Source organism: Fundulus heteroclitus, chromosome 13 (assembly GCF_011125445.2).
Source record: "Fundulus heteroclitus isolate FHET01 chromosome 13, MU-UCD_Fhet_4.1, whole genome shotgun sequence".
Classification (NCBI taxonomy): domain Eukaryota; kingdom Metazoa; phylum Chordata; class Actinopteri; order Cyprinodontiformes; family Fundulidae; genus Fundulus; species Fundulus heteroclitus.
The window spans coordinates 15,161,979-15,189,174 of NC_046373.1; the positions used below are offsets into that span (position 1 = coordinate 15,161,979).

General features: G+C 40.9%; 2 protein-coding genes across 3 annotated transcripts in view; one reads left to right on the plus strand and one right to left on the minus strand.

The window, feature by feature from the left end:
- LOC105935098 (relaxin-3 receptor 1) overlaps nt 1-27,196 on the plus strand; it is a 102,302-nt gene that overhangs the window by 44,109 nt on the left and 30,997 nt on the right. The gene's annotated exons all lie outside the window — the stretch shown is intronic.
- The window catches only part of LOC105935150 (zinc finger protein 516), a 28,952-nt gene continuing 11,594 nt past the window's right edge, over nt 9,839-27,196 (minus strand). For both annotated transcript variants that reach the window (XM_012875427.3, XM_036145176.1), the window contains exons 2-5: nt 19,985-21,466; nt 17,409-18,662; nt 16,266-16,330; nt 9,839-11,554 (exon numbers count right to left, since the gene is read on the minus strand). In XM_012875427.3, coding sequence (XP_012730881.2) covers nt 11,504-11,554; nt 16,266-16,330; nt 17,409-18,662; nt 19,985-21,290 — 2,676 coding nt within the window. In that variant the 5' untranslated portion in view covers nt 21,291-21,466 and the 3' untranslated portion in view covers nt 9,839-11,503. The remainder of the gene's footprint in view (nt 11,555-16,265; nt 16,331-17,408; nt 18,663-19,984; nt 21,467-27,196) is intronic.

The window sequence follows — 27,196 nt, forward strand, 5'->3', positions numbered from 1 at the left end:
AGAACTAAAGGTTAAAGCAAACATTCAGGTAATCTATAAATGTTAGATACTAGTTGCCTTTTCCATCTGTTGTGTGGGAAGATTTCTAGTCTGAGAGTCTGGAGCATCACATTTTGTGTCTTAACGTTTCTCTGATCTCAGTGTGTGGATGTGTGTGCGTGTTTGTCTGACATTAGCAGGATAAATAAAAATCAAATGCTGCTTTTGAGATGAGAAAAACATTGCACACCTTTAAGAAAGCTCTCTTCAAAGCCCCTCAACCAAAGCCAGAATTTCCTTCTTGAGGCATCGCTGAAATCAAAAACAACCAACATCACATTTATGCAACTGTTTAGTTACATAGATGTGTGCTTCTTTTTTTTTTTTTTTTTCATTATTTGTTTTCTCGAAGAAATACTTGCTGCTGTCGGAGAGCAAACGCATTATCAAAAAAGTTTCAAACTACAAACGCAAAGTTAAAATCGCTTTGTTTCAGGTGTTTCAGAGACTTTTTGTTCGGTTGAATCGTTATAAAAGGTTTGCAAATTGTGACAAATTACTTTTCTCTTAGTTTTTGTCCTCAAGTTTTTGCCGTTTGATTATTCGAAATACTAGAATGAAAAGCAGAATCCAGGGCGGCTAAACAGAGTGCCCTGTGCTTTAAAAATGTCTTTCACTGAGGAAGAACTGCACAAACAAGGGGTTTAAAAACAGCAACGTTAGAAACAGTGATTGTAAAAATGTTGGCGTTTAAAAGTTGGTTGTTGGTGGAGGTTGTTAGTCTGTTTCCAAAGATGCCTTCACTGCACACGGGAGAGAAACGGACATGACGGGAGAACCGGGAGGAGCTTTCGGCCTATATAGATGCTCCCGTGGGAAGGGCTGAGAATCTTGGATTCTCTTTGAGCTGGCATTTTGTCATGTTTTATATCATTAAACTAATAAAACACAAGTCCTTGACTAAAGACTCGGACTCCCTCTGGACTCTGCTCTGTATGGACGTCTTCGATTATATTTAGACCCCCCCCCCCCCTCATATCACGCCATCTGAAGCAAAGTTTGGTGCTGAAACATGTTCATTTGCTGGACATCAGACACACTTGATGCTTATGAGAGTATAAATCAATGCGTGAGAGAAATTGTGTCATTGATTCTTTAAAGCTCTGCTGCAAAATCTTTCTGCTCAGAAAGCATAAATCAAAGCTAAAACCAATTCTAAAGAGATAATCAGCATTGTAGTTTCTTTCATTTAGGGCATAATACTGAAGGAGGAACCTTTTTATGGGAAAATGACATGAGTAAATAAAAGTACTGACACAGTAAAAGAATAATCTAATTTAAGTAATGATCAAATTTAAGCATCACAGCAGGAGAAAGAAGCAGTATAATGCAAATTTAGAACATTAATTGATGAGTTCACTGGGTAAGCTGCAGTAAACAGTAATGTTTTCAGTCCTGATTTAACACAGCCGATAGTTTCTGTAGAACTCAACTTTTCAGGGATCTAGTTCCAGGACTGAACTAAATGCTGCCTCCCTTTGCTTAGTTCTGGTCCTGGTAACTATTTAACCAGCAGCTCTGAAATGTATCTACTGTTGTCCCAAAACCATTCAGTGACTTATAGACCATATTATAGACCATAAACAACAGATTGGACCAGGGTGATGAGATCCATTTTCCTGGTGCTGGTAAGGGTTCTGACAGCAGCATTTTGGATGAGCCACAACTATCTGACTGATTTAAAAAAAAAAAATTTTTTACAGAGACCATACACTGTAAAAGAGAGAATGCCTAAAGGTTATAAGAAGTTGTCTCTGTTATTTGTTTCCACTCAGTACGACACATTGTACGACTTTCATGAGTTACTGTTGTTGCAACTCAAGGTTTTGAGTCACTTCAATGAAAGAAAAATTTCAATTTGTCAAAATAACTCAGCAATATGAGTTTTTAAAAGATAGCAACTAAATCAAACTGGATTTCTCAGAAACCTATTTTGACCACTGGTGTGACGGCAATATTAGATGATCTCCAACTGCTCGCATTTGCTTAACCAGATAGGGAGCAACATTACTTGAGCAGACTGAGTGTGTGCGTGTGTGCGTTTTAGTCACCATTTTTGTGTCCAGTTTGGGTAGGAAACCATTAATTATGGAAAATGTTTTTAAGATGGTAAATGGCTGGTTTAGCAATGGAGTGGAGTTGAGCGCTAACTTTGTATTTTTGAGGCTGAAAACAATTAGCCTTTTCTGTATAAACCTGAAAGCTGTTCCATTTAATCACAATGGCACATTCAGTGACTGGAATTTGATATAGTTATGTGGAGCCACTAGGAAAAAAAAAAGGTTAAACACTATCAGCTTATTCAAGGTAATAGACGTTGTTATAGGGGGAGCTGATTGATATTGAATGAAAGTGGCCCAAGACTGTAGCCTTGAGAGACTCCCCATGTGGTCTTTGTTCAGTAATACTAGAAAATATCACATGACCAATAGATTTAGTACAGTAATGGATATTGAAACATTTTATTTTGATAGTTATAATTTAGTGTTTTAGTCTCGCTTTACTTAGACTTAGACTTAGACAACTTTATTTGTCATTTTGTATGCACAGAGTGCATACAGAATGAAATTTCATTGCATACAGCTTGTAAATTGCAGTAAAAGATAAATTACAGTTTTAGGTGCAGCAGGGATTTAAAAGTACACAATTTAAATGTAGACAATGCAGGAGAAGTCACAGTGTACAGGTAAGTATTTTTTTTTTTTTTTAGAAAATTGGCTTACACCCTTTATATAGCTTTAGATTTTAATGTAAACTTGGTGACGTTTCTTCGCTCGCTCCGCATACAGTTAACATGTCCGCTCTTTTGTTTTTCCTTTGTTTGTAGCTTTATTGTTATAAAACATCTGGTTTTCTTCCAAGTGATTCGTCTTTTGAATTAAGACAGACTTATAGAGACAGCAAAGCATATTATGCTGCCGTAAAATAATTTCTGAGCCTGAAATCCAGCAGTTTGCCCCCCGGCTGTTTTCTCTGCCTCAGAGACATTTTAAACTGTGAGATGTGAGCGGGGGGGTGGGGGGGGGATGGGAATTTCATTGTTAAGTGGGCTTGGGTACAGCTAAGAGCCGAGAGCCGGTGTTTAACAGGACTATTAACAGCGAGATGGGAGATCAATACAGCAAGGTAGAGAGGAGGCCCCGTCTCTGTCACCGTGATGTGTTATTAGTGCCTGACAGAAGAGCGATCTGGCTTCCTTCCAGTTCCCGGGCTTTGTCACGTACTTTGCTCCACAGCAATTATACCAGAAGCCCCTCTTCCCTCTTTAAGCTCCAGATTCAAAGCCTGTAAATAACCATTTCATAAATTACAACACACACATTAACAAGTCTCGGAGCACGATGGGCTCCCCCAGCATAACAAATAACACCTTTACCTCCGAGATGTATGCCCTCGGTCTTTTTCGAACAACCGCAGTATGCAGCTGTGATGCCTCCAAGGTCTTGTACAAAGCAGGGTCTCTCTCACTTTTACATCCATTCTCACAGTCGAGATCCTAATATATTCTTCAACCTTTAGAAACCAAACGATGCTACAACATACCCTGAGGTGTCGGAAAAGCTTTACATGGATAGCGTGCCGGATTAATACATCAGCAATCCCAGGAAACTGATTTATATTTTATTTCCGATTTTAACCATGAACAGCAAACACTCGCTGCACTGTTTGCCTGGTTAAAAGATTCAATGTTTGCTTATGTCAGTGCATAGGATTACCTATAAGTGTTAGATATTTAGAAATTTCGAGTAAAAGAATATTAGCTGTATTTTAAGATTACCCCCCAAATAAACTCAGTAACATCAAATACTTACAGTGTATATATGCACCACAACTCCTGGTGTTCCACTTATGCAAAAAAAAAGGAACTTTAATCATTCAACTCTATTTGTTTTTGTTGTTTTTTTGTTTTGTTTTATTTTGATTTTTAATTATATAGAACATCAGGAATCTGTGGAGAGCATCTATGTGCTTTGCTTGACTGTTGCACAACACATTTAACTCAAGTTTTCTTTTGATTATTATTATTTTATTTTATGTTTTTGCTGAAGGTTTTCTGTGTTCTGTTGAACATAATAGAGCAGCATTGTTTCATTGTTTCATTGGGTGTGCTTTTTTAAAACCATCGTAATAGAATTACGTTCCAAACCAACAGGCATGATTTTGAAATCATCAGTGTGAAAGGTTATAGTTCCTGTAAGGAAAAGACGGCTAAACGACTGTTTCTTGGGGTGGATTGTGTCATTAAATGAAAATGCTGCCATAGTTTGTTTTATCATCTTTTAGTTTTAGGCTCTCCATCTTTATTTTGTACTTCTAATCATTATCTGGTCATGGCACAGTAGTTAATAATTAAAGTATGACTTAATATCACTAATTACCAAACTGAAGTATTAATTTATCTCACTGTATTAGTCGTGGGGCTTTTTAGAAGCATGTTGATGGAATAAATCTTATAAATGGGTTTACTGCTTGTTTATATTTAGCTTTGAATTCCTAGATTTCCCTTGAATTTCTTTTTACCTTTTTAAAGATTTTTAAAAACTTTGAACAAGCTAAACATATTTATTCCAGCACATCTGTCAACCAGAAGCATTACAATCAGTCATGATTCGTATTCAGTAACGTTGTGTTACCCAATTTCTGAACATGATTTGCACATCTTTATTTTGCTAATCGTGTGCAACCTGTTGTGTTGTGGGCCACTTAAATATGGGCCACATGAATAATACAAAAATGGTCTGATTTCCCTTTAAATGCATGCATAATGCCCAGCGAGTCTTGTTCTAGTCTCTAGCTCAGCTGCTCCTTTCTGTTCTGCCTGTTTTGTGTTAAAAAAAAAACACAGCATTGAGTATTTTATTGGGATTTTATGTGATAGATCAGCACAAATAATTAGTGTGGTGGTCACTAAACTACAAATAAAAATCTCAAGGGTGCCATACATTTGTATTTAGCCTACTTTACCCTAAAAAACTGTGCAGCCAATTGCCTTCTGAAGTCACCTGTCAGCATATTCTCAATAAATATAGCAATTCTGTGCAAGGCTAATAAAACATGACTGATGTGCAAAGCTGGTGGAGAAATGATTCCTAAAGGCTTGCAGCTCAAGTTGTAAAAGGTAGATCTGCAAAGTATGGACTTAATGTGGCTCAATACAAATGCCCCCTTGTCAGATTTTGCTTTGCAAAAGCGTTTTTTAAGACCGTGTTGAGTCCTATCACATCACAGTTATGTGCCGCTGTTTATTGGTCTACTACACAATGGAATACATTCACATTTCCAGTTGTAATGTCAAAACATGGAAAGGTTCTAGGGGTATGAATACTTTCACAAAGAACTGTGACAGCCAACTCTAGTCAGTGAATCTTCAGGAAATAAATTTTCCTGATTCCTTGTCACGTGTTTCTGATGTTAATATTTAGCCGTGCACGTGTTCATTATTGCCCTGGTTTGTTTGATTTCTGCATGTCCTGCACAGTGGTGCAGTGGGTAACATTGTTGCCTTGCAGCAATAAGGTCCTGGGTTCAGACCTAAGATTTCTGCATGGAGTTTGCATTTCTCTCTGGGTGCTCCAGCAAGAGAGGAAAACATTGTTAAAAGAAAAACTGGTGGCATTTTCTTTTCTGACGATTTAATGGATAAAAATATGCACTGTTTTGGATTGTTGAGGTTTGCCAGTGCTCTGAGTAGAAGCTTGCAAAAAGGATGAAACAGAATGGATTTTATGCTGGCTTGTTCCCAGATTGGATCATATTGACTTTTCCCAACACAGGTTATGGATGTTGAAGGCCTGGGATGATTACGCCTGTTTCGTGGATCTGTATTTTCTGCCCCATTATTGTTTGTTTGGCACTAACACTGCTTTAACCTTTTTTTTTGGAGCATTCCGCAGCTAAATATTTGATATTACTTTTATCTTTTTTAAGAAAAGTCTGCGTAATTTCTCCTCTTTCTCCCTTTCCTGGCACAGAGTGCCACTCCAGCACGGGTTTGTCCTCCAGATGTCTCTGTGAACTCCAGATGCTCTCTGACGCTTTCTCCCACAATCATCACTCTTCATTCCCACTAACAATTAGATAATGAAATATTGATTTTTAGTTAGATTCATATTGATGCTATTAGCTTTGCATTGATAAATTACTGATGCTGGAGGCCAGAGCAGGAAGACATTACTGTGTGTTAATCTGATGGATATACCTGCTTCTTCCTGCTTTGGCTCTGATCGAGCTGCCACAGCGTCGGTTGTTGCGGCATATAGATGTCTTTCATAACAATGCCTTCACTAATTCCAACCTTGGTCGAGCTATTAGGCTCCTCCTCTGTTTCAAAGCAATTTTTCTTTGAACGTAACGAAACAATTAAAGGAGAAGCCCCTGCAGCCAAATGCTTTGTGCTGATCAAAACGGGCCGTGCATGTTCCAGTAAAACCTGGTCATTACCTGGTATTTTATTCTGTGAGTCGGTCAGAGATTTTGTGCTGTTCTCAGTTCATTTTCTCAGCTTTTCGAGTTGGATTTGTTGTTGTTTTCTGAGTTTTTGTCCACATTTACAACCGATACAAATGCTCCGATCTTCTGCCCAGACATATTTGCATCTATGCTGTGTTTTGCTGTACATTTACTGTACTCACAGCGCCTTTGCTAAATGTATTTATGTGATGGATCAACATAGGTTAGCACACAATTATGAAGAGCAAGGAAGATCATGTGTGCTTTTCAATTTCTTTTTCAAGTAAATGTGAAGAAATTGTCAACTTATACCAATAAGTACAACCAGTTGTTACTAGATATGGCTCACCCTTGCGTCATTTAATCCCAATATTAATCCAGATGTTTTGTGAAGACCTCAGATGTTTTTGGAGGTTAGTGAACAAACCGTATCATAAAGACCAAGGAACACAGCAGACATTTCAGGGAAGCGTAGCCTTCTGTCTAATCTGACAGGAGAAGTAAGGAAATAATAGATTAGATAAGCAGCCAAGGCGCTCCTGGTTACTCTTGTGGAGCTGCAAAACTCTGCAGCTCAGTTAGGACAGACTGTTGAGAGAACATTTAGTTGTGGACTCAGAAAATCTGGCCTTTATGGAAAAGGGGCTGGAAGAAAGCCATTGTTGGGCAGGGAAAAATAATATTTTTGTTCAATACAACCTATAGGAGACATGACAAACGTGGAAGAAGGTGTTCAGGCCAGATCGCCTTTATTTCTTTTATTTCAAGTATATGTTCAAGGCGCTACTGAGATAAAGGAATGCAGTTTCTTCACTTTAAATGTTTCACATGACGTCAATATTGTTTTATTTGATGTTTTTATAAATGTGTGTTTTAATGCTCCAACAATGAGGGCCAGGTACGTCTATTTCCTGCTGCCCACCCGTCAGAGAGGGACGCTCTATGTCACAGCCTGTTGTTTTATGATTAGAGTTTTAGTGAGCAGTAAAGTGCTTAAACTGTGACAATTCATATCACTCAGGGTTTTTTTTTTAAAAAAAAGCAAATATAAATGTTTTTAGAGGCAAACCAATCATAATTTCATCCCAGGAATGCACCAAATAGCATTTGGCCTAGACTGACACCGTATCTCCAAAAATTAGAGGTTGAAACGTTCCAGTTTGAAGGAAAACACTGGAATCTGGAACCGAGGCTCTCATTTACCCCGGAACACAAACAGAGAGGATCGACTGAGACAGCTGTCAGTCCCATCGGCCACCAGGACGTCTCCCCCACTCTGCTCGGCGACATGCAGGCGTTTCCCTGTCACACAGCATATGCCACAGCAGCTCTACCCACTCCGAGTCGCCTGACATTATCTACTCCGAGACCCTGTGGCCGGCGCCGACTCTCAGCCCTCTTGCTGGTGGCACGGCGAACATGATCCGCGATGTCTCGCAGGCAGCATAACTGATGCTGTCACTGCACCGAGACATAAGACAACTCACTGGCAAATGCACTGTGACAAGTACATGTGGCCTCACCAGTGTGCTCAGAGAGACGCTTGGATGTGAGTCATGAACGTGATCACGTCTCTTGAATGTGCTTGATGAAAAAAACGCGACTACAGGTGACCTAAGCACAAGATAGATGAAAAATAGTGCACCTTCTAATGATTGTTGGGGGTTTCTTATTTCTTATAGTATTATTTTTGATGGAAGTTACAGGCCGGAAATTTCAGGTGAAGCTTTATCGTGTAATATTGTGCTTTATTGTGCAAACAGGACTCAGGAAGTTTAAGGTGAAACACATCAGAGTTTGAAACAAAAAAAGGATCATTTAAAAAGTCACAAACGGAGTGCAGTGGGAAAGAAAGAGTTTACCTCCCTCGTTTGTTGATGCAGGCTGCCATCTGCTGGTGGAAGTTATACTGCAACAACAGCCATTACTATTATCTTTATTATTATCTTTTGTCCTTTAGATCCTTTTATCTCAAATAATTAAAATAGAATGATAAACAAAAGAAACAATAGCTAAAATACTTTTTATTTAATACCATGTTCACTATTATTATTATTATTATTATTATTATTATTATCATCAATCAATAATTATCAGTGTAAGCCCTCTGACTACTTCCTTACAGACGTTTCTTGTGTACTTTTTCTTCCTGACTGGACAAATCGACAAATTTTTCTTTGGCAACTTTAGACTTCTACACAAATAAAAAAAAAACTTTGGACATCAGAAATGAACAAAACTATTGAGAACTAAAAAAGAAGAAGAAGAAAGCACGGCACAATTGAAAAGGAAAAGTTGTGACCATATGATCAGAGTGGAACATGCCTATGTGTTATTAATCAGCGATCTGGTTGTCTGATATCGATGCGTCAAGCATCATTCCGGTTACTTCTCAACATTCACGTTGCTTTTTGTTTCATTTCGTTCTGACTTGACTTTTTTCATCTATAAATCTTCTTGCAACAGTTTACTAGATAAAGCAGGTAAATTGTTTAAAAGAATTTGATAAAGTTCTGATTTAACACTGAATTTGAATTTCTTACATGAATCTCGCTGTTCAAGAGTTCCTGCAAATGTTTGCATCCTTTTTCCCAATTCAAATTCTTCCAAATTCTGCTGTCTTCATACAATTTCCTAGAATTTTTTGTCAGTCATGTTTTTTTTTTAAATAAAACCCAGACGCAAAACAGTGGAATCTGGGAATATTTTTTTTATTTTTTTTCAAAATATGTCAACTACTTTCCTTAATATTTAATTTATAAAAAAAATAACTAAACAAAAAAAAAAAAAAAGAACTAAAAAAACAGGATTTAACTTTATGGCCTGCTCTAATTCGTGAACATGTCCATGTAATATATCCATCAATCTGACTTTTTATTTAATGTGTAAAAGTTGTCTTTACAGTTGCTGTTTTTTGTCTTTTTTGCTCTTAAACGGATAAAAACAAAAACTAGTTGTTGAATTTTATAACTACCCTTCATACAATTTTTCTATACTCTAACTCCCTTTTTTCCGCACTTGTTCAGGCAAATCTGCTTTTCCTGTCCACAAGACTGCATAGAAATTGAGAGCTGCACAATATAGGTGCAACCTCCATAAAACTGTCACTGGAAAGTTGATTTATTTTCATAAATTACAAAAGTGATTTTCAAGTATTATATAGATTCGTTACACACTGAGCGATATATTCCAAGTGTTTATCTCCTGTTAATTCTGATAGCTCTGGCTCACAGCATAACTATCAGAATATGCTACAAATGCAGCATTGCTTCCCTAATGTTACACACATCTTATAGGAATCCTGGTATTCTAAAGCCGCTTGTGCAAAGAAGCTCACACTTTTATTATAAAATGTAGCAAAAACACTTGTTTTAATAAATCAACATTAATCAATTTTTATTCAAATAATTTTACACACTGGAGCAGTTGAAAATATAACATCTGATACCAACATAATTGTTACCTACGAAACGTGTTTACAGTCACAAAAATGAAACCAGTGGGAGCTCAAGTTAAAGCTTGATGTTCGTAAAATAGTCTGGACTTGCAACGACAAACAGTAGCTCACCGTTTCCTGCTGCTTCAGAGAGCAGCACTCCCCTATTTTTCATGTTTTCTCTCCACAGATGTCCAGTATCTATGGGCTTTCACTTTTAGAAAAACAAAGCACTGAAATTCAATTTCATTTACATTGTTCATCAACAGGGAAAGGTATTTACTGTCAACACTTGATTTAATGGTTGTGTGCTCTTTGGATCTCCCGACAATCATACGCTTATGGCTTTGTGTCAAATGCATAGACAATTCATCGGTGGGAGACGACGGCGTAACTAAAATGTAAACATACTAAAAGAAACCTGCAGGCAAAGTACTCGTGAAAACAAAAGGAGAGCAAAGTGAATCGTTAAAAATCAAAACGACCTTTCTTTTCGGTGGCTTGACTGGTAGGGGTGTGGAGGGGACACGTTAGTACAAACTGTTATCGCTACCATTTTTTACTTCTAAAAAGAAACATCAGTATTCAGCTGCTAAGTCGCAATTACAGAATAAATCTAACGGATGCTGCATTTGTATTTTAAATCTGACGGCGCCTTTTTTGCGCGCTACAGACTAGCCGCATGGTGGGCACCAATTTATGGGGATAATCTAAACAGTCTGGGTCGAAAACAGCTCCGAGAGCTTTGATGGTTCCGCCTCCCGTCCGTCAGTGCAACTGTCTCAGGCTGTGAGCTAATGCTTCAAAAACAGTTCAACACATTCGCTCGACGGCGGTCCTTTCCGAATAAAAGACCCCTTATCTACCGTATCTCAACGGTCACTAAAAAATAAAACAACTTTTAATGTACACAGTAGTATTCTCACACAAAACAACCCATACAGGTACCATGACTATAGTTTATATAAAAGTGATTGAAACATAAACCGGCACCTTGAGCTGTACATCCCTGCTCTGAGGTCAACGTTTATTGGTTGAATTTGGGCTCAAAAGCCAACGCCGACTTCAGTTAATCTGTAATTCTGGATGAGTTCACAATAACTTAAAAAGTAATGACAATAATGTTAAAAAGAAAAGAAAAAAAAACATTTACAAGAGATGAAACATAACTAACTGAAACATGACGTTAACATACAGCTTAAAACGGTACATTTTTGCAGTAAGTGTGTTTCTGAATGCTTTTATGGTATCAAGTTTTTTTTTTTCCGGCTGCTTTGATGGATCCATTTTCACAACGTTGCTACGACTAAAGACACGTCCTACGTAGCTACAGGAGCATTATTTCCACGAGCTTTCCCAACACCTTACCATGTGTGACTCTTGTCATTTAAAAGCTTACCAAGCAAAGAAAACATGTGGAAATCAAATAATCGCGTTGCCAAAACGGAGTTGACCTCATTGCTTCGAGCAGTTCGAACATATTGTGCACTTTCCGCGCCCGCCTCTGTCGTTTTCCTCAACAGGAGTTGCTTTTATGCAGCAGGTAGGATCGCGGCATCTGGGACCGACGGCAGCGCCTCATGTTCCTTTATTCAAAGATCCTGAAGACGGAGTGGAGCGGCTGCTCTTCTGCAGAAGGAAAGCATAAAGCTCAGAGGTCACGTCACACGTTGGTGCGTTTGGGTAACTACTGTATGCAATTATGCTTGGAAAAAAAAATGGCAAAGACAGAAATAGTGTTTAGGCTGAGCCCACATTTTGTTTTCCCTTTATTGGTTGAAAAAACTTATTATACTGTCTCTGGCTTCCCAGCAAGAACACTGTCCTACTAACTACACAGATGCAGTTCATTTCACCATTTTGTACCTGCTGTACACGACTTTTAAGGGTAGAAGGTTGTGTACTAAATTGGCTACGGGGCCGATTTTTACCAACCGCATGTCAATTCGGACCTGACAAGGGAACGTTTCACACTCGCTTTAGCAAATAGTGATTCAAACGAAGTCTCCACTCTTAGCCTACTGTAAGGAAATGTTATATGGCTCTAATAAATAAAAGTTGGCAGATGGACGTCACTTAAGATTAAATTTGGTTTGATCAGAAGTCAGAATCTGGCCCACGCAGGGATTAAAGCAAAAATAAAAAGGGAATATGTTTACAATGCGGTTTGTGATACAAAGTAACAGAGTAGGTTTTAAATTATAGATAAGATTCAAGCATTCTATGACTATTTATCTCCATGGTTCATCAAGACACCTATAAACAAAAACAAACTGATACAAAAGCATAAAACAGCAGGAAGGAACAAAATGGCATGTGGTGAGCAGAGGTGGGTTGTAAACTAGTTGTATGTATTAATTTACTTTTTCACGAGTAACTTTTCCGAACAAAAAGAACAGAAGAAATGTTTAGAAGTATCACTACTTTTACTTAAGTACAATTTCTAGATACTCTACTCACCTCAGGGGACTTCACAGAATAAAGAACAAGGACATTCATCAGACACTGAGAGACTTCTTATGTTTACAGTAATCCTTGTTTTAATGTATTAGCTTCAGACTTGACTATATGAAAAGTGCACTATAAATAAAGTTTGTGAAATAAAAATTACATTGGAGGGTTTATATTTTGTACTGATGTTACTTAATTTGATTCATTTCTTATTTTATTCTTTAAAGTACCAGAATTTGCATTTAAACTTTAGATTTTTGTCTGTCTGATTACATAACTTTCAAAAAATCAAATCACACAATATGAACAACTCAGTACTTGAGTAGCCTTTTTTCCAAATACTTTTTACTTTTACTAAAATAATGTTTGCAGATGATTACTTTTTACCTCAACTTGAGTACATTTTATTGAAGTAATGCTACTCTTACTTGAGAACTTGAGAATGTTTTGCTACCACGCTCCCTGTAGGTAAAAACTGGCAAAGAGACAAACTAAAGCTGAGCTTTCTGGACAGCAGATGGCAAAATATCAAACTAGGTCAACAAATTTGTGGCTAAAGCAGCGCTAGAGTAAAGCTTCCTCCCAAACAATGGCAGATTTTAAGATGAATTGCAAGTGGAACAAAAAAAAAAGAGTCTCCACTGTCTCTATAAACAGAAAAAGGCTGCCGCTTTGTCATTTTTGGAAATAAACATTAAAATAAGTTTGCATTTTTATCTTTAGTGTGGAAAGCCTTTTTAAAAAGCCTTTTTTTTGCTCACCAAAACCACATGTTTAACATAAGTGCAAACATAGTAGAAAACATCCATCTAAGTACGGACATGGCCTTTAGAAAGTCATCCTTGCAACTTGTTCCAACAAAGCAGTGTTCCCATGGTGGCCTGAGTCTGTCCGCTCTCCTCCTTGCCAGTCTGCTGGCCTTTAACACGTATAAGTTATGGCAAGTTGCGAGTGAGACGTTTAAATGTTAAGAAAAAAGCCTTTGCAGAGGAGAAAGTGTTGCCTTAAATCGGGCAGCACAAGAAGTGGAAATGGGGAGAACTTCTTAAATCTGGACCTGTGTGAAAATATAATATTCCTCCCTTTATTGCATCATGTGTTCTGGCCTAATTTCACCAGCCACACCCAGCTGCGAATACAAAGAAACCTCTACGTTCAAGAAATTACTCATAGCACCTGTCTGACAACATAAAGTAGGTTGAAAGATCTTAAAAAGCAACATGCTATGATCGATCTAAAGAAATTCAGGAACAAAGTCACTATTTTGATTATTTCTAAGGTTTGGGGACTACAGTCAGACCCATTACCCACACACTTAGAAAACATGGGACAGTGTTGAACCTTCCCAGGAGAAGCTGGCCTACAATCATCACTCCAGAAGTGCATCAACAATGATACCGGAGGAAGGGACAAAAGAACCCAAAGCACTATCTAAAGCACTGTAAGCATCACTCGCTTCAATTAGGATAAATGTTTAAGATCCAACAATAACTGAGGGACTGGGTGCAGAAACTGCCTCAATGGGAGAACTCCATTACCAAAAACACAGCCGACTATGAAGAATTCAAAAGGCCGTCTCATATTTGCCAGTTAAACACTGGGATGATCCCAGGGACTTCCTCTCTCTGTAAACAAACATCATGCCGACAGTCAAAAATGGTGGTGGTACTGATGCCCCCTGGGCTGCTTTACTCCTGCAGGATCTACACGACCCGCCGTCATTGATGGACAGATAAATTCAGCTCTCTACCAGGAAATCCTGAAGCAGAATGTTCCAGTAACAGTCAGCGACCTGAAGCTCTAGTGTCACACCGCAGGACAATGATCCAAGCAGCAGGCCCGCCTCAGAGTGGCTCAAAACATGAAGGTAATGGATTGGCCTAGTCAAAGTCTGGACCTAAAAGTGATTGAAAGCTTTAATGCTGTTCATGCTCAAAAACCCTCCAATGTTGACTAATTAAAATACATTTTGCAAAGAAAAGAGGGGAAATGACTTTTTCTCGTAGGGCCAGGATGGTTTGGAGAGCTTTTCTCCCTTAATACATGAAATCAAAGATTAAAACCGTTCTGTCTTTACTCATCTTTGTGTGATATTGAAATGTGTTTGGTGATCTGAAACATTTAAGAAATCTCCATCATTACACCACTTTGCGTTATTTGTATTGTTCTAACGAAAAAAAAAAAGTTCCCATCCAATTGTTGAATTGAATGGCACCTTTGGGGAGGAAAAAAAGCTTGGTTCACTTTTACTAACCCCCGACAAAAAGGAGATCGAGAATGTATTTACTCTTTTCTAATTAAAACAAAACCAGAGCCAGCTGCATGGCTTGGTAAGGCGGGGCGGTTTGCAAATGTTTCTTCCTCTCCCTGGGAGCGCAAGGCTGCAAAAGTTTGGGAACTGATTTAAGGAGGGAGACGAGCGGGAAGCAAGCAGTTGTAGGTGTCACCGCGGCGGGCCTGAGCGACAGGCCTAACTGACACAACATATGGAGACGCCGGGTGAGTTTTACCCCGAGGGGGGACCAACGGTGTCTTTTTATTATTTGTTTGCCTCGTCCCTGTCAGCCTCCCTTACACACGGTGAAGGAAAGCGGCAGCCAGGTTGCAGGAGCTGACAGCTACGAGCGCAGACAGGAGTGCGTCTGCAGACACGCGTGTGCACGGGGACGACAGGCTGCACTCGGACAGAGACGAGGTACAGACAGGAGAGCGGGCGCGCGGCGTTCGCTAGAGACAGCAAGAAATGAGGCGTCTCTGTGCCGTTCTCCCGCCCCGATGATTCAGATTTCTGAGAATTAAAGCAGAACACGTGACACCAAGGGGACAACGGATCCTTGCCGACGATCTTTGGCGAAATACGAGGTGTGATCTGAGTGTCGTCTTTGTACTGCTCAGCTATTCGCAAGACGGAAAGCGTAATATCAGGTTGACTGGGCCGAAAAGATTGATGCGGCAGGTTTATTTCTGATTGGAAAAAACATGGATAAAAAAAACCTATTTGTTTGGATTGGATTATGTGGATTTAATAATTGTTTAATTGTTATTTTTCAAGCACAAACTGACTATTCTGAGTGTTGGTGTTCCTAACGTGCATGGGGTGATAGAAAAAGGGACAAACAGGTAATTTTAACGTCTGTTGAATATTCAGAAAAAAGGATTGTGCGTCTCATGCAAATATTTAAAATCACTAGCAGCTAATTACATTTTTAAGCCTGACCAACAAAGCTCTGCCTGATAAGAGCAAGTTCAGATCAAACATTTATTCAAATAAATAGTAAGTGTAATGAGTTGAATTTAACAATCAAAGCAATAAATAGCTTTCATTTGCACTACATTATTAACTCCATATTGCGTTAAACAGTTTGTACTGTGTAAAAGAACAAATATGTTGGCTCATACCTAAGAAATGTTGGGTGGAAACTCCCAGAACCACTCAAGTCTTCTTCCTGAAGTGACTTATTATTCTAAAAAAAGGATATTTAAAGCCTCCTTGTAGTAGATTATAATATCCAGGCTCATCAAGACTGCATTCCAATTATTGAAAGTCGCTTGTAATGTTTTTGAGTGGCTTGCAGTTCTACTAAACGAGCACTATATATTTAATTTTGTCCTCAAATTAAGTCCAGAAAGTGCTTGAACATAACTGAGATCCAGTACATCCATTTAAAGTGAAAGTATGGAGAGGTCCAACTTGTAGTTCTCAGCTAATTTTACTCTATTCTATTGTAGTATATACTTTCTTATTCTGTTCTAACCACCTGTTTAAAGATTCCGATTTATAATAAAATGTGGTTGCTTTAGGGATTTAGGTTACAGAAAATTTGTCTTCCACTAAGGTTGAGAATTAGCTGTAATTACATAAGCTGTTAGCATAGTCTAGAAAGCATACCTGCTTGGAAGATTCAGTGGAAGGATGAACTTCATTTCCAAAGCTTCCGTTCAACTGCAGCGTTGCTGTAAAAGAGGTATTTTAAAATAGCTTTTAGACATAAACGCTGTATCTATAATCCTCCATGGTTCATCAAGTTAACAAATGTTGAAAAAAACATAGGAGAGAATTTAGTTGAAGGCACTGGCTTCAACAACATAAAACATTTTAGCATTGTGCCTTCCAAAAGTATTCCTGCTCCATGACACTAGGTCACCTTTTGTCATTTTACTGGTATTTTGTGTGATAGAGGCAACATAAAGAAGTGCAATGTTGTGAAGTGGAAGGCAAATGAGTTATGGTTTTCAACCTAGGTCTGCAAGAAACTTTAACAAAAGCAATTTTTATGCAGACAATAGATCAACAGATTTTTAAAAAAAATTGCTTGCATTCCAATTTGACTGTAGGTAACAAGTTTAGTTCGTTACTCAAATTGGTACAAAGTCAGCCGGGCCGTTCTTAGATGGTGCAGCGGTAGTGAGCGCGACCCAATGTACGGAGGCCTTAGTACTCGACGCAGCTGACTCGGGTTCGGTTCCGCCCTGAGGTCCTTTACCGCATGTCTTCCTCCCTGTCTTAAACCCCGTTTCCTGTCAGCTAAAAACGAGCCACTAGTACCATAAAAACCTAGCAAAAGAATAATTTAAATAAATAAAAATGCTAAGTTACTATGGTCTAGTCAAAGTTCTTGACTTGAAAATTGATGTTAATCAATAATCTCAATCCAAACTGACTCAGATTGAGCAGTGCTGCAGATAATTGCCAAAGATTTCGGGCTTTGGACGTCTGAAGACCTGTGGCTGTAACTGCAGAGAAAGCTGGTTCTGCAAAGTCCTGGGCTGAGTACATATCGACGCCACACTTTCCAGAACTTTAATAAAAGTGGAACCCGCCCATCATTTCCTTCCACCTCACATTTATTACCTTTTATTAGGATTCTATCGCATAACATCCCAATAAAAAGGCATTGAGGTTTGTCAATGTGACAAAATGAGTGTGAATGCATTTGTAAGGCATTTTATATTGTGAAATAAATCTGAGCTTTTCTGTGTTACGTCCTGCAGTGATTATAGTTCATTTTGGCTCACAACATTCCCTCTCTACCTTGTGGATCCAGTCTTGGATCGACATATCCCCAGTGCTGGTAGAGCGCTGCCAGCTCGTGGGGGCTGTAGCTCTTCAGCAGACTTAAAAGGTCCATCTCCCTCGGGGCGTCTCCTGTCGGGTCACTTTTTCCCTGAGCGAAAAGGTGTGGGTCTAAATACGCTTTCCCACCATGCAGCCCCCACATGTTGATGGCCGCCCAAAGATCAGGGCCCTTGAGGCCAGAGGAGAAGTCCCACGACTGTCTTCGGGAGTGGGCTCGGTCTGCTGCCGTTGCCGCGTTAGCTGAAGTCCCGCCTTGATTTCTTGCTAGCATAAAACCCAAACCCTCCTGCGGGAAGACTCCCTCCACCCTGTTGCCTCTGTGCTTGGGGCTGCTTGAAGGCTGCGAGCTCGGGAGGCTCTTGGAGTGCACGCCACTGTTCACTGAAGTCGCCTGAGCAGAGGAGGCTTTACTCGCACCCTCTACGACTCGTTTATGTTCGCCAGGCTTCCTCTGAGCTTGGACCGCAACCTTTCCACGAGAATGCGTGGCGTTTGAGGAATGTGAGTCCTTTGGGTGCTTTGGCCTTGGGATGCTTGTCTGGGTCTTTGGGGCTGAGAGCTTGCTGCTGCTTGGGGCGGTGGAACCCGGAGGCTGTGTGCGCTGCGTTCGTGGGGCGGGTAAAGCAGGGCAGTCCTTGCCTTCCAGGAACGGCGGGGGTCCTGTGCGTCTCCACTGGGAGGCCCCCGCTTTTAAGCTCTTTAGGACGCTTACGCAGGGGGCCCACTTGGGTGCTACAGAGCTGCTGCCATCCACCCGGTGGGTGACACGCTGATGAATCCACAGGACTTCTGGGTAATTGCTAGTGTGGGAGCAGTACAGGCACTGGTGTTGCACCAGGCCCTCTGTTTTTCCTGGAGAAGTAGCATTTCCAACTGCAGCAGAGGGTGAAGAAAGATTGAGAAGACCGCCGCCGTCACCACCAGCGTCCTCTTTCACCTCGACCCCGTCGGACGTCTCCGTCTTAACGTTTCCCTCTGCGGACTCCTGACCTGGAGGGCATAGGTAGGGATTCCAGTACGGCTGACTGAGCAACGCACTCCTGCTCCTGAGGTAGTCCATGTATCTCGAAGAACCGCTTTTGCCGACGCCGCCCGCCTTGGTGCTCGGTTTGCCGTGGGGAGCCAGGTGATGGCTGTACAGGTGCGACCTGAGCAGCGAGGAGTCGGCGGCGTGGAAATCACAGGACTCACAAGAGTAGGGGGTTTTATCTGCAAGGAGAAGAAGAAGTTTGAAACTGTAAGGAGTCTTTTTAGATACACAATACCAGTCAAACGTTTGGACACGCCTTCTCATTCAATGGTTTGCCTTTATTTTAAGAACTACGCCTGGGAACTCCTTCAAGACTGTTGGAAAAGCCTTTCAGGTGACGACCTTATGAAACTCGTTGAGCGTGCAAAGCAGTCATAAAATCAAAGCTTATAGTTAAGAGTGGCTTATGTTACCCTAAGCTATCTCTATAGTTATGATGCTATAGGCTTAGGCTACTGGAGGACATCAAGGTCTATTTTAGTCACTCTGCTGAGTTCTCCTACTGTTCTCCAATTTGCATTGCTTGTGGTTATTTAATTTTTGTTCTGTCATTTTTCTTCTTCATAGTAGGTACACCTGGTTCTGTTAGCTGTGACAACATCCAGGGGAGACAGATCAGCCACTATTGCCATATAACATAGAAAGGATTCGTGGATCATTAAATGCTTCTGTGATTTTGTGTCTTCTCTAGCCCTTGGTCGTGGCAGATTACCGTTCACACTGAGACTGGTTCTGATGGAGGGTTTTCCTTCCCTGTTAAAGGGGAGTTTTCCTCTCCATTGTCACTTCATGCTTGCTCAGTATGAGGGATTGCTGCAAAGCCATCAACAATGCAGACAACTGTCCACTGTGGCTCTACACTCTTTCATGAGGAGTGAATGCTGCTTGTCAAGACTTCATGCAATCTGCTGGGTTTCCTTAGATAGGAAATTTTTTGGCCAATCTGTCTGATTTGGTTGAATTTGAGTGTCTTGAGATGACATGTATAATGAATTGTCGCTAAATAAATAAAATTTAATTGAGTTTTTAAGAATCAAAATATAAGCTTTAAGTTATTTCACAATTTTTTTGGTTTGTTTTTTTGTTTGTTGGTTTGTTTTTTTGTCTTTGTTTGCCTCTCCGCTATGTAACTACAATGTAGAGTAAGTATAGCGATATCTATACAAATGCATCTAATCACACACCTGTTTCTGATGGTAAGAGATGTTAAGCATCCAAGTAGAATTAAGCCAGAAGATTGTTAATAGCTGTTGTATCAATGCCATCACTGTACATGCATCAGCTGGTGTAACTCGATGAGAAACTCACTAGAGGGCTCTGTCTACCCCTTTAGTGACAAAACACTATACCACGGATGACAGAGTTTTCAAACTGGAACCTAACCTTGCAGAGAGCAGCGTAATGAAAGACATTACGTTTAACTGTCGTCATTGCAAAATTTAACCCGATAAGCCTGTTTTATGTTTGAAAAACGACACTAGGAGTGTTTTTCTAGGCTCACCTCCCTGCTCTTGGCTCCCGAGGTTCAGACTCGGCTTAGACGAGAGTTCTCTGATCTTCTTTGTCTGCAGTGCCTCATAAAACGCGTGACCGAGTCCATTCAGGATGATACGGTCCTTCTGGAAGAGCTTTTTGTCTCCACCTTTAGCATGACTCAGGGAGTTGGTTGTGTGATTGTGAGCTGCATCGCCCTTCTTCTTCTTGACACTAGAGTTGGAGCTGTCAGTTTGTTTCCTCTTCTTTTCCTGCTTCAGGGGCACATATTCTCCTTTCTCTGTGTCATATGCCACCTCTGCATCAGCCAGCCTCTCCTCCCAGCCCAGACATTTTTCTGAGGACTCCACTAGCCGTCCCCTTGTGGCTAACTGCCATGCTTGGTAACTACAAACTGGGTCTAGCTCTGGAACCCTCCTGCCCTGAATCTTTTCCTCGGGTCTCCCCTTAGTCTCGGTGCTCTTGAGGCTCAGAATTTCTAAAAAGTGCTTTTTATCCATTTGCGACTCAGACGAACGCGTGTCTTCGTTTCTAGGATCGGCGTTCGTTTTATGCAGCTTTTCGTGAATCCGCAGGGTGTTGCGGTCATAAAAGAAGTTACCGCAGCCGGCGCAGAGCTCGTACAGGCACTCTTCGTTTATCAGCGACGCCGGGTCCTGAGGAGTCCCGTTGATTGTGGCCGGCGGCTCGTTGTTTCTACCGCCTTGGAGCTGAGCTTTGATCCGATGGATGCGCATGTGGCTTTGGAGGAACCATGCTTGGCGGAAGCGTCGTCCACAGATGCGGCAGCCGTGATCCTGGGAGCCGTGGTGCCGTTTCATGTGGGATTTAAGGAGCAATACCTGAGGGAAAACCTGGCCGCATATGACGCAGGAGAAAGGCCCGTCCCCGACCTCGACACCGTTTTTACTTTTGACTTTTTTCTTAGTCGCTTTCTTCTTCACCTTCCCATTGATGTGATGAGCTTTGTCAGGTGTGCCGATGACTTCAGGGAGGCCTAGCATGTCAGGCTCATCTCTTTCTCCCTGATCTCCCTGCACCTCATTGTCTATGTCGTTCTTAGTGAGTAGGCCCAGTTTATGGCTTCGGATGTGAGCCTTCAGGCTGCCTTTCTGAGCTGTCCGGTGCTCACAGTAGGGACACTTGTATGGCTTCTCCCGCGTGTGCCTTCTCATGTGCTGAGAGAGCGAGCTGAGCAGAGGAAAGCTACGACCACACACCCCACATGTGTGGCACGACGCTGCATCCTCTTCTGCCTCTTTTATACCAGCGGTTTGCTTGTGTGATACATCCTCTTTATCCTCTGTCTCCATTACTTTTGGTCGAGATCTCACGAGTTAACAGCTGTTTAGTGAATTTGAGGACTAGTTAAGGTTTAGGCCCAAAAAGTCATTAAGCGCTCAAGGCAGGCGCAACAAATATGCAAAATGTCTTCAGCACTTCAGTGTCCATCCTGACCTTGGAAGATATAGGGTTTCCAGAAGTTTACCTGTAAACAGGAGAATTCAAAATTAGGTCTGGGATGATTAATGTTTAACCAGGTACAAAAGTCAATCAAACAATATCTTATGATCATGTTATACCTGCATTAAAAGATTGAAATCCATGTGACAGCATTATCCACACAATCAACGCCTAGCAAAAGTATTTCCTCAAACTTTTTCACATTTAGTCACCTGGCGCGAACAAACTTCTCTGTATTCTATTAGTAGCAGAGAATTGTGAAGTAGATGGAAATCGATACATGGCATTAATCACCTTTTATCACACCTAGTCTATTGAGGTGCACCTGTATCAGCGTTGGACCCGCTTTGTATGTCTAGAAACTGACATTTTTGCTATTTTGTCTGGAAATTTGCTCATGGTCAGTCTGATTGGAGGGAGAGTCTTTGGATGAAGCAATGCTTAAGTCTTGCCACAGATTCTAAGTTGGATTTTGGTCTGGACTTTGACATGGCCATTGTAATAATGGGCATGATTGGATCTAAGTCATTCCATTGTAGCTCTTGGTGTATATTAAGGATTCTTGTCCTGAATTAATGTGAATCTTGACCCTAGTACACTCTATTGCTAAAGGCATTTCTCTTGACCCGCTTATGCACTTAAGTAACATAGTGTTCAATATGCCGTCGGTCCACCCTTTGCAGCTATAATAGCTTCAACTCTTCTGTGAAGGCTGTCCAAAAGATTTTGGAGTATATTTATGGGAATTTGTGACCATTCCTCTAGAAGTGCATATGTGAGGTCAAACCCTGATGTTGGACAAGAAGGCCTGGCTCTCATTCTCCACTTTAATTCATCCCAAAGGTTGAATTGGGTTGAGGCTAGGACTCTGCACAAGACCATTAACACCAAACTCTCTCATCCATGTCTTTATGAATCTTGCTTTGTGCACTGGGGCACAGTCATTTTAGACAAATAAGGGGCCATCTCCAAACTGTTACCCTAAAGTTGGGAGCATCTATAAAACTGTTGAGGTAATCTGAAGACCAGATGAACTATGGAGGTCTGTAGCAATTGACCTCAGCATCTGCTTGCCCTGCTTCGACTGTTTATGTGGCCTACCTCTTCATGGCTGAGTTGCTGTCGTTCCCAGTCTCTTCCACTTTGTTAAAAAAAACACTGACAGTTGGCTTTGGAATATTTGGAAGCGGTGAAATTTCTCAGGTTGCACAGGTGGCATACTATCACAGTGAACAACAACAAGCACCATGAAATTCACGGAGTTCCCTGAGCAACCCATGCTTTCACAAATGTTTGTAGAAACCATCTGCATGACTAGGTGCTTGATTTTATACACCTGTGGCCATGGAAGTGACCGGAACACATGATTTTGGTTATTTGGATGGGTGAGCAAATACTTTTGACAATATAGAGTATCAGGTATTCTACAGCCTCTAACACGTTTCCCTTTGCCGTTACCCAGCATTTAGCTCCAGGTATCTTCCCATCCACTCTTATAAACAACCGTGCTGAAAAAAATCATCCCCACAGTATCATACTGTGACCAAGTTTCACAGCAGAGATGGTAGGTTCAGGGTGAACTGTTGTGTTGTGTGTTAGCATTGTCAACCTCACAAGGCACATTTCATCTTGGACAACAAGTTCAATTCTGGTCTCATCTGACCAGAGCATATTTCTCTACATGTTTACTGTGTCCCATAAATGGCAAAATGGGCTTAAGGTTGTTTTTTTCATGCCACTCTTCCATAAAGGCCTGATGGAGGAGGGCACAACTAACAGCTGTCAGCAGATTCTAGCACCTGCAGAGCTACCTGTGAAAATTCATGGCTAGTTCAAAATGTTTTAGAAAAAGGACAAATTGTGCCATCCTCTTCAATGTTTAAAGGCAGGATTCAAAAGGTTCTGTGAGATATTCAAAGCTAAAAACATTGCTTTATAATCCAAACTTGCTTTAAACTTCCCCACAACTTTAATCTGCTCTATTCTCTTGATTTGATAGTGCTTGTTGTTGTTCACTAACCTTCTCTTCTAACGAACCACTAAGAAATGTTGTAGTTATACTGAGAATCTATTAGGTGCAGGTTGGCTCTATTTACTTGTTGGGTGACTTCAGAAGGTAATGTGTGGATCACACACTTCTCAATTTAATTCAATTCAATTTTATTTATATAGTGCCAATTCATGAAACGTGTAATCTCAAGGCACTTTCCAAAGTCAAATTCAATCAGATTATACAGATTGGTCAAAAAGTTTCCTCTCTAAGGAAACCCAGCAGATTGCATCAAGTCTTGACAAGCAGCATTCACTCCTCCTGAAGAAGCGTAGAGCAACAGGGAGAGTTGTCTGCATTGTTGATGGCTTTGCAGCAATCCCTCATACTGAGCAAGCATGAAGCGACAGTGGAGAGAAAAACTCCCCTTTAACGGGAAGGAAAAACCTCCAGCAGAACCAGGCTCAGTGTGAACGGTCATCTGCCTCGAACGACTGCTCACTTTTCAATTTGTAAAAAAGCAGTGACGCTTATGGCTGTCATTTGATAAAATGTGCAAAGGTTTAGAGACACTGTGTTTCCAATGATTATCCTCACCATTAGCATCATGTTTTAAAATTAAATCACAGCAGTTTATGCTATTCAGTAATGTGATTAGCATAACCCTAACATGAATGGTTTAGAAGCCCCATTCAAAAACATTTTAACTGCTAAATAATATTACCAAATAAAATCTACAGAAAAATGTGACTGAATCACATTCATCACGTCCCAATTGTACAAAATGTTTAAGAGTCGAAAGGCCCAATGTATTGAATCACAATCGTCATCATCACAACAGCAGTATGTAATATACCGCATTCACAAAGGACTGCTTTGATGCAATAATTGTTCAATCATATCATTTCACATGTTATGCATTCATGCTTAGCAATAATTAAGGTATATTTAGCTAGTTGAATGGACTCTAACGCCTCTTAATTAATGGAGAGTTGCAGGAACAATGTGTTATGGTTAAAGAAGGAAAAGGGTTCAGAAAATTGGGTCAACCTTAATCAATATCATTATCATTCATTTTCAAAAGTATTGCAATTGAATATAGCAACGGTGCCTCTCCTTTTTAAGGATATACACCCCAACAGTGACAAAAGCAATCTGCCGCGTCTGCATGCCACAGATTTTGGAACGGTGTTTTCGTCTCACAGTAAATGAGCGATGCCTGTCCGTACATATTAGCGCGCGGGTCAGTGTCTCAACATGCGTGTCTGTCAGTCCTTTGGTTTCCTATGCCCAAATTGAGTGTGTGAGGTGGAGCATGAAGAGATGTATTCATCCCTGGCCCAACCAGGATGAACCCTTGGGGGCCATCCACTCTAATTCCCGATCAATAAACCGCTATCAACAAACTTCATTTCAGAAACTCACAGACTGGCACAGGCAGAGACAGAGCGCTGGTTCTGGAGTAAGTCCAGGGAAGATACGGACTTGCTCATCAACACCTATGTTGACCTCATTAATTTTGCTTTATTATTCATTGAACATCCTTGTCGCAAAGAAAAAAGCCTTAACAAAATCCTCCTCTCACAGAACTGCGTAACAGAAAAGTTATCATACTCTACAAGATAAGTACTACAGCGCAATAGGCTTGGTTAAACGCCTATTTTATGTAAATGCAACCATTTAGTGGACTGTTTTAGTCAGAGAAGGTGCTCTGTGGTTTCTAACCAGCCAGGCGGTCAAAAGAGAAACGTGCTATTGTGTTGGCAGCACCAGAACTGTCACATCGCCTTACGTCTGGCCGTCCAGCCCTCATTAGGGGGTCGAGGGAGTTATTGTTAAAACGAAAGAGGCCTGGGCCTCTACGTCACTCTCGTCCAATACATGCCTGAGCAAAAAAGGCGGGACAAGAGGCGACTGTCGTTGCAGTCCTCAAATGTGAGGAAAAAACAAGGTATGCATTTGTGATTTTGAAGGCATGAGGCTGTCTGATTGTCTGCACCCCACGGGCGCATCTGCCTACAGGCACGTTGTCATCTACGCTGATCCGCATTGGGTGTATGGAGGGGGTTCAGAGGGGGTCTTTCTGGATATGGCAGGTGTTTTGTAGGCAGACGCTAGCAGATTAGTGCACAGGCAATGTGGCACACAGTCTACAAGGGGGTGGAGGGTATGCAGGAGAAACTGGAGGGTGGCAATTAAGGGTTTACTGTTAAGGCGAATGTAATGAGTTAACACAATGGGGATAAAGTCAGAGGGCCGATGGCAACAGATGGGTATAAACAGGCCATCAGTATGGAGTTAGGCGCCTTGACAGTACAACATTAGGACCTTATGTCTTCATCACAGCAGCCCACATTTATATAAACAAAAACAAAAACAAAAAAACCTATTCAACTATCCACTTCATCCGCTTCCATCCTATAAACATTCAATGTTCTTTGAAGGGTAAAATAAGTAGCGTAATGCACACAGCCAAACGTGTTGCTTCAGGGCTCGGCTCATTTCTTTTAGAATCCCTCGCTCCCCCTTTTTTTTTTTTTTTTTTTTTTTTTTTTTCTCCGCTCTCTTTTCTTTGGCAGATGAATAGGCATGTCCAGTCAGCTGTCCTCACATTGATTCATCCTGACATCCCAACCAGCTCAGCACAAACTCCCTATGGTCAGGCCATGGATGCTGAGAGCGTGTGCGCTGTGATGTGTGTGTGTGTGTGTGCGAAAATATCCGCTATCGGTGGGTCGTATGTTTGCGCGCCGCCTGTGTGCCCCGGTTGCTGCTGTGGACAGGAAATAGCATCTCCCTTTTACCGCATAACGCTCCCAAGCAGCCCATGAATCATATTTTATTTTGGTTTCACACACACACAAAGAAAAAAATAATGTCTCGATTTTATTCAAGTCAGGGTTGGCGCACTAATAATAAAAAAAGGGGCATTGAAATGTTTGTTTAAATGCCCTAAAAATGAGCCTGCCTCAGCGCCTGCTTGTTAGTGCTGAAGTCGTCCAAGTATTCACATCCACAGGCCTGTGCCAGCATACCCCTGACTGGAGATAGCACGTGACTGTCCTTATGCTAGTGTTCAAAGCTCTAAGCCTTACCTCACATCTACGCTTTTGTGTCCAGTAATCCTGCCCGTTTCCACAAACACAGCTGAAGCAGAAAACAACACCGGCTCTGAAAACTGAGGCCGGGCGTTTTGCTAAACGCAGCCTCACAGAAGGAAGGACAGATTCGTTCGTCCACCTTTACGTTCCACTTTTTAGTAAACCCTGTAAACTGCTCACCAGGAACCCTGCCTCCTTACAGATTTTTTTCTGTGACTGCTTTTTGATCGCACTTAAATGTTTCACATCGTCAAACTAAATTTTAAATACAAAAAAGCAGTTTTCAAATAATGACACTTCTACTTATTTGTTTTTTTTAAAGCTTAGCTAAATGTTAGTAAAGCCACACCCATGCTTGATTACTACCAGACATGGGGAATCAGCAAATCCTTTCCAGGACCTGTCTGACAACACGATGTTGGCTAAAAGGTCTTGAATAGCAACACATCACCTTCCTAGAAGTGGGCAACCTACCAAATGATTGGCTGACAACTCATCCAGTTCGTCACAAACGAAATAAGAACAACTTTTAAACCCAGACCTCGCTTGCCTCGGTGAAGGTCAGTGTTCATGGTTGCATTGTAAGAAAGAGACGGGACTAAAGTGCCATTTATGTGGGGGCTTCATGTTGAACGCTACCTCTAACCAAAAAGCACATGAAGGG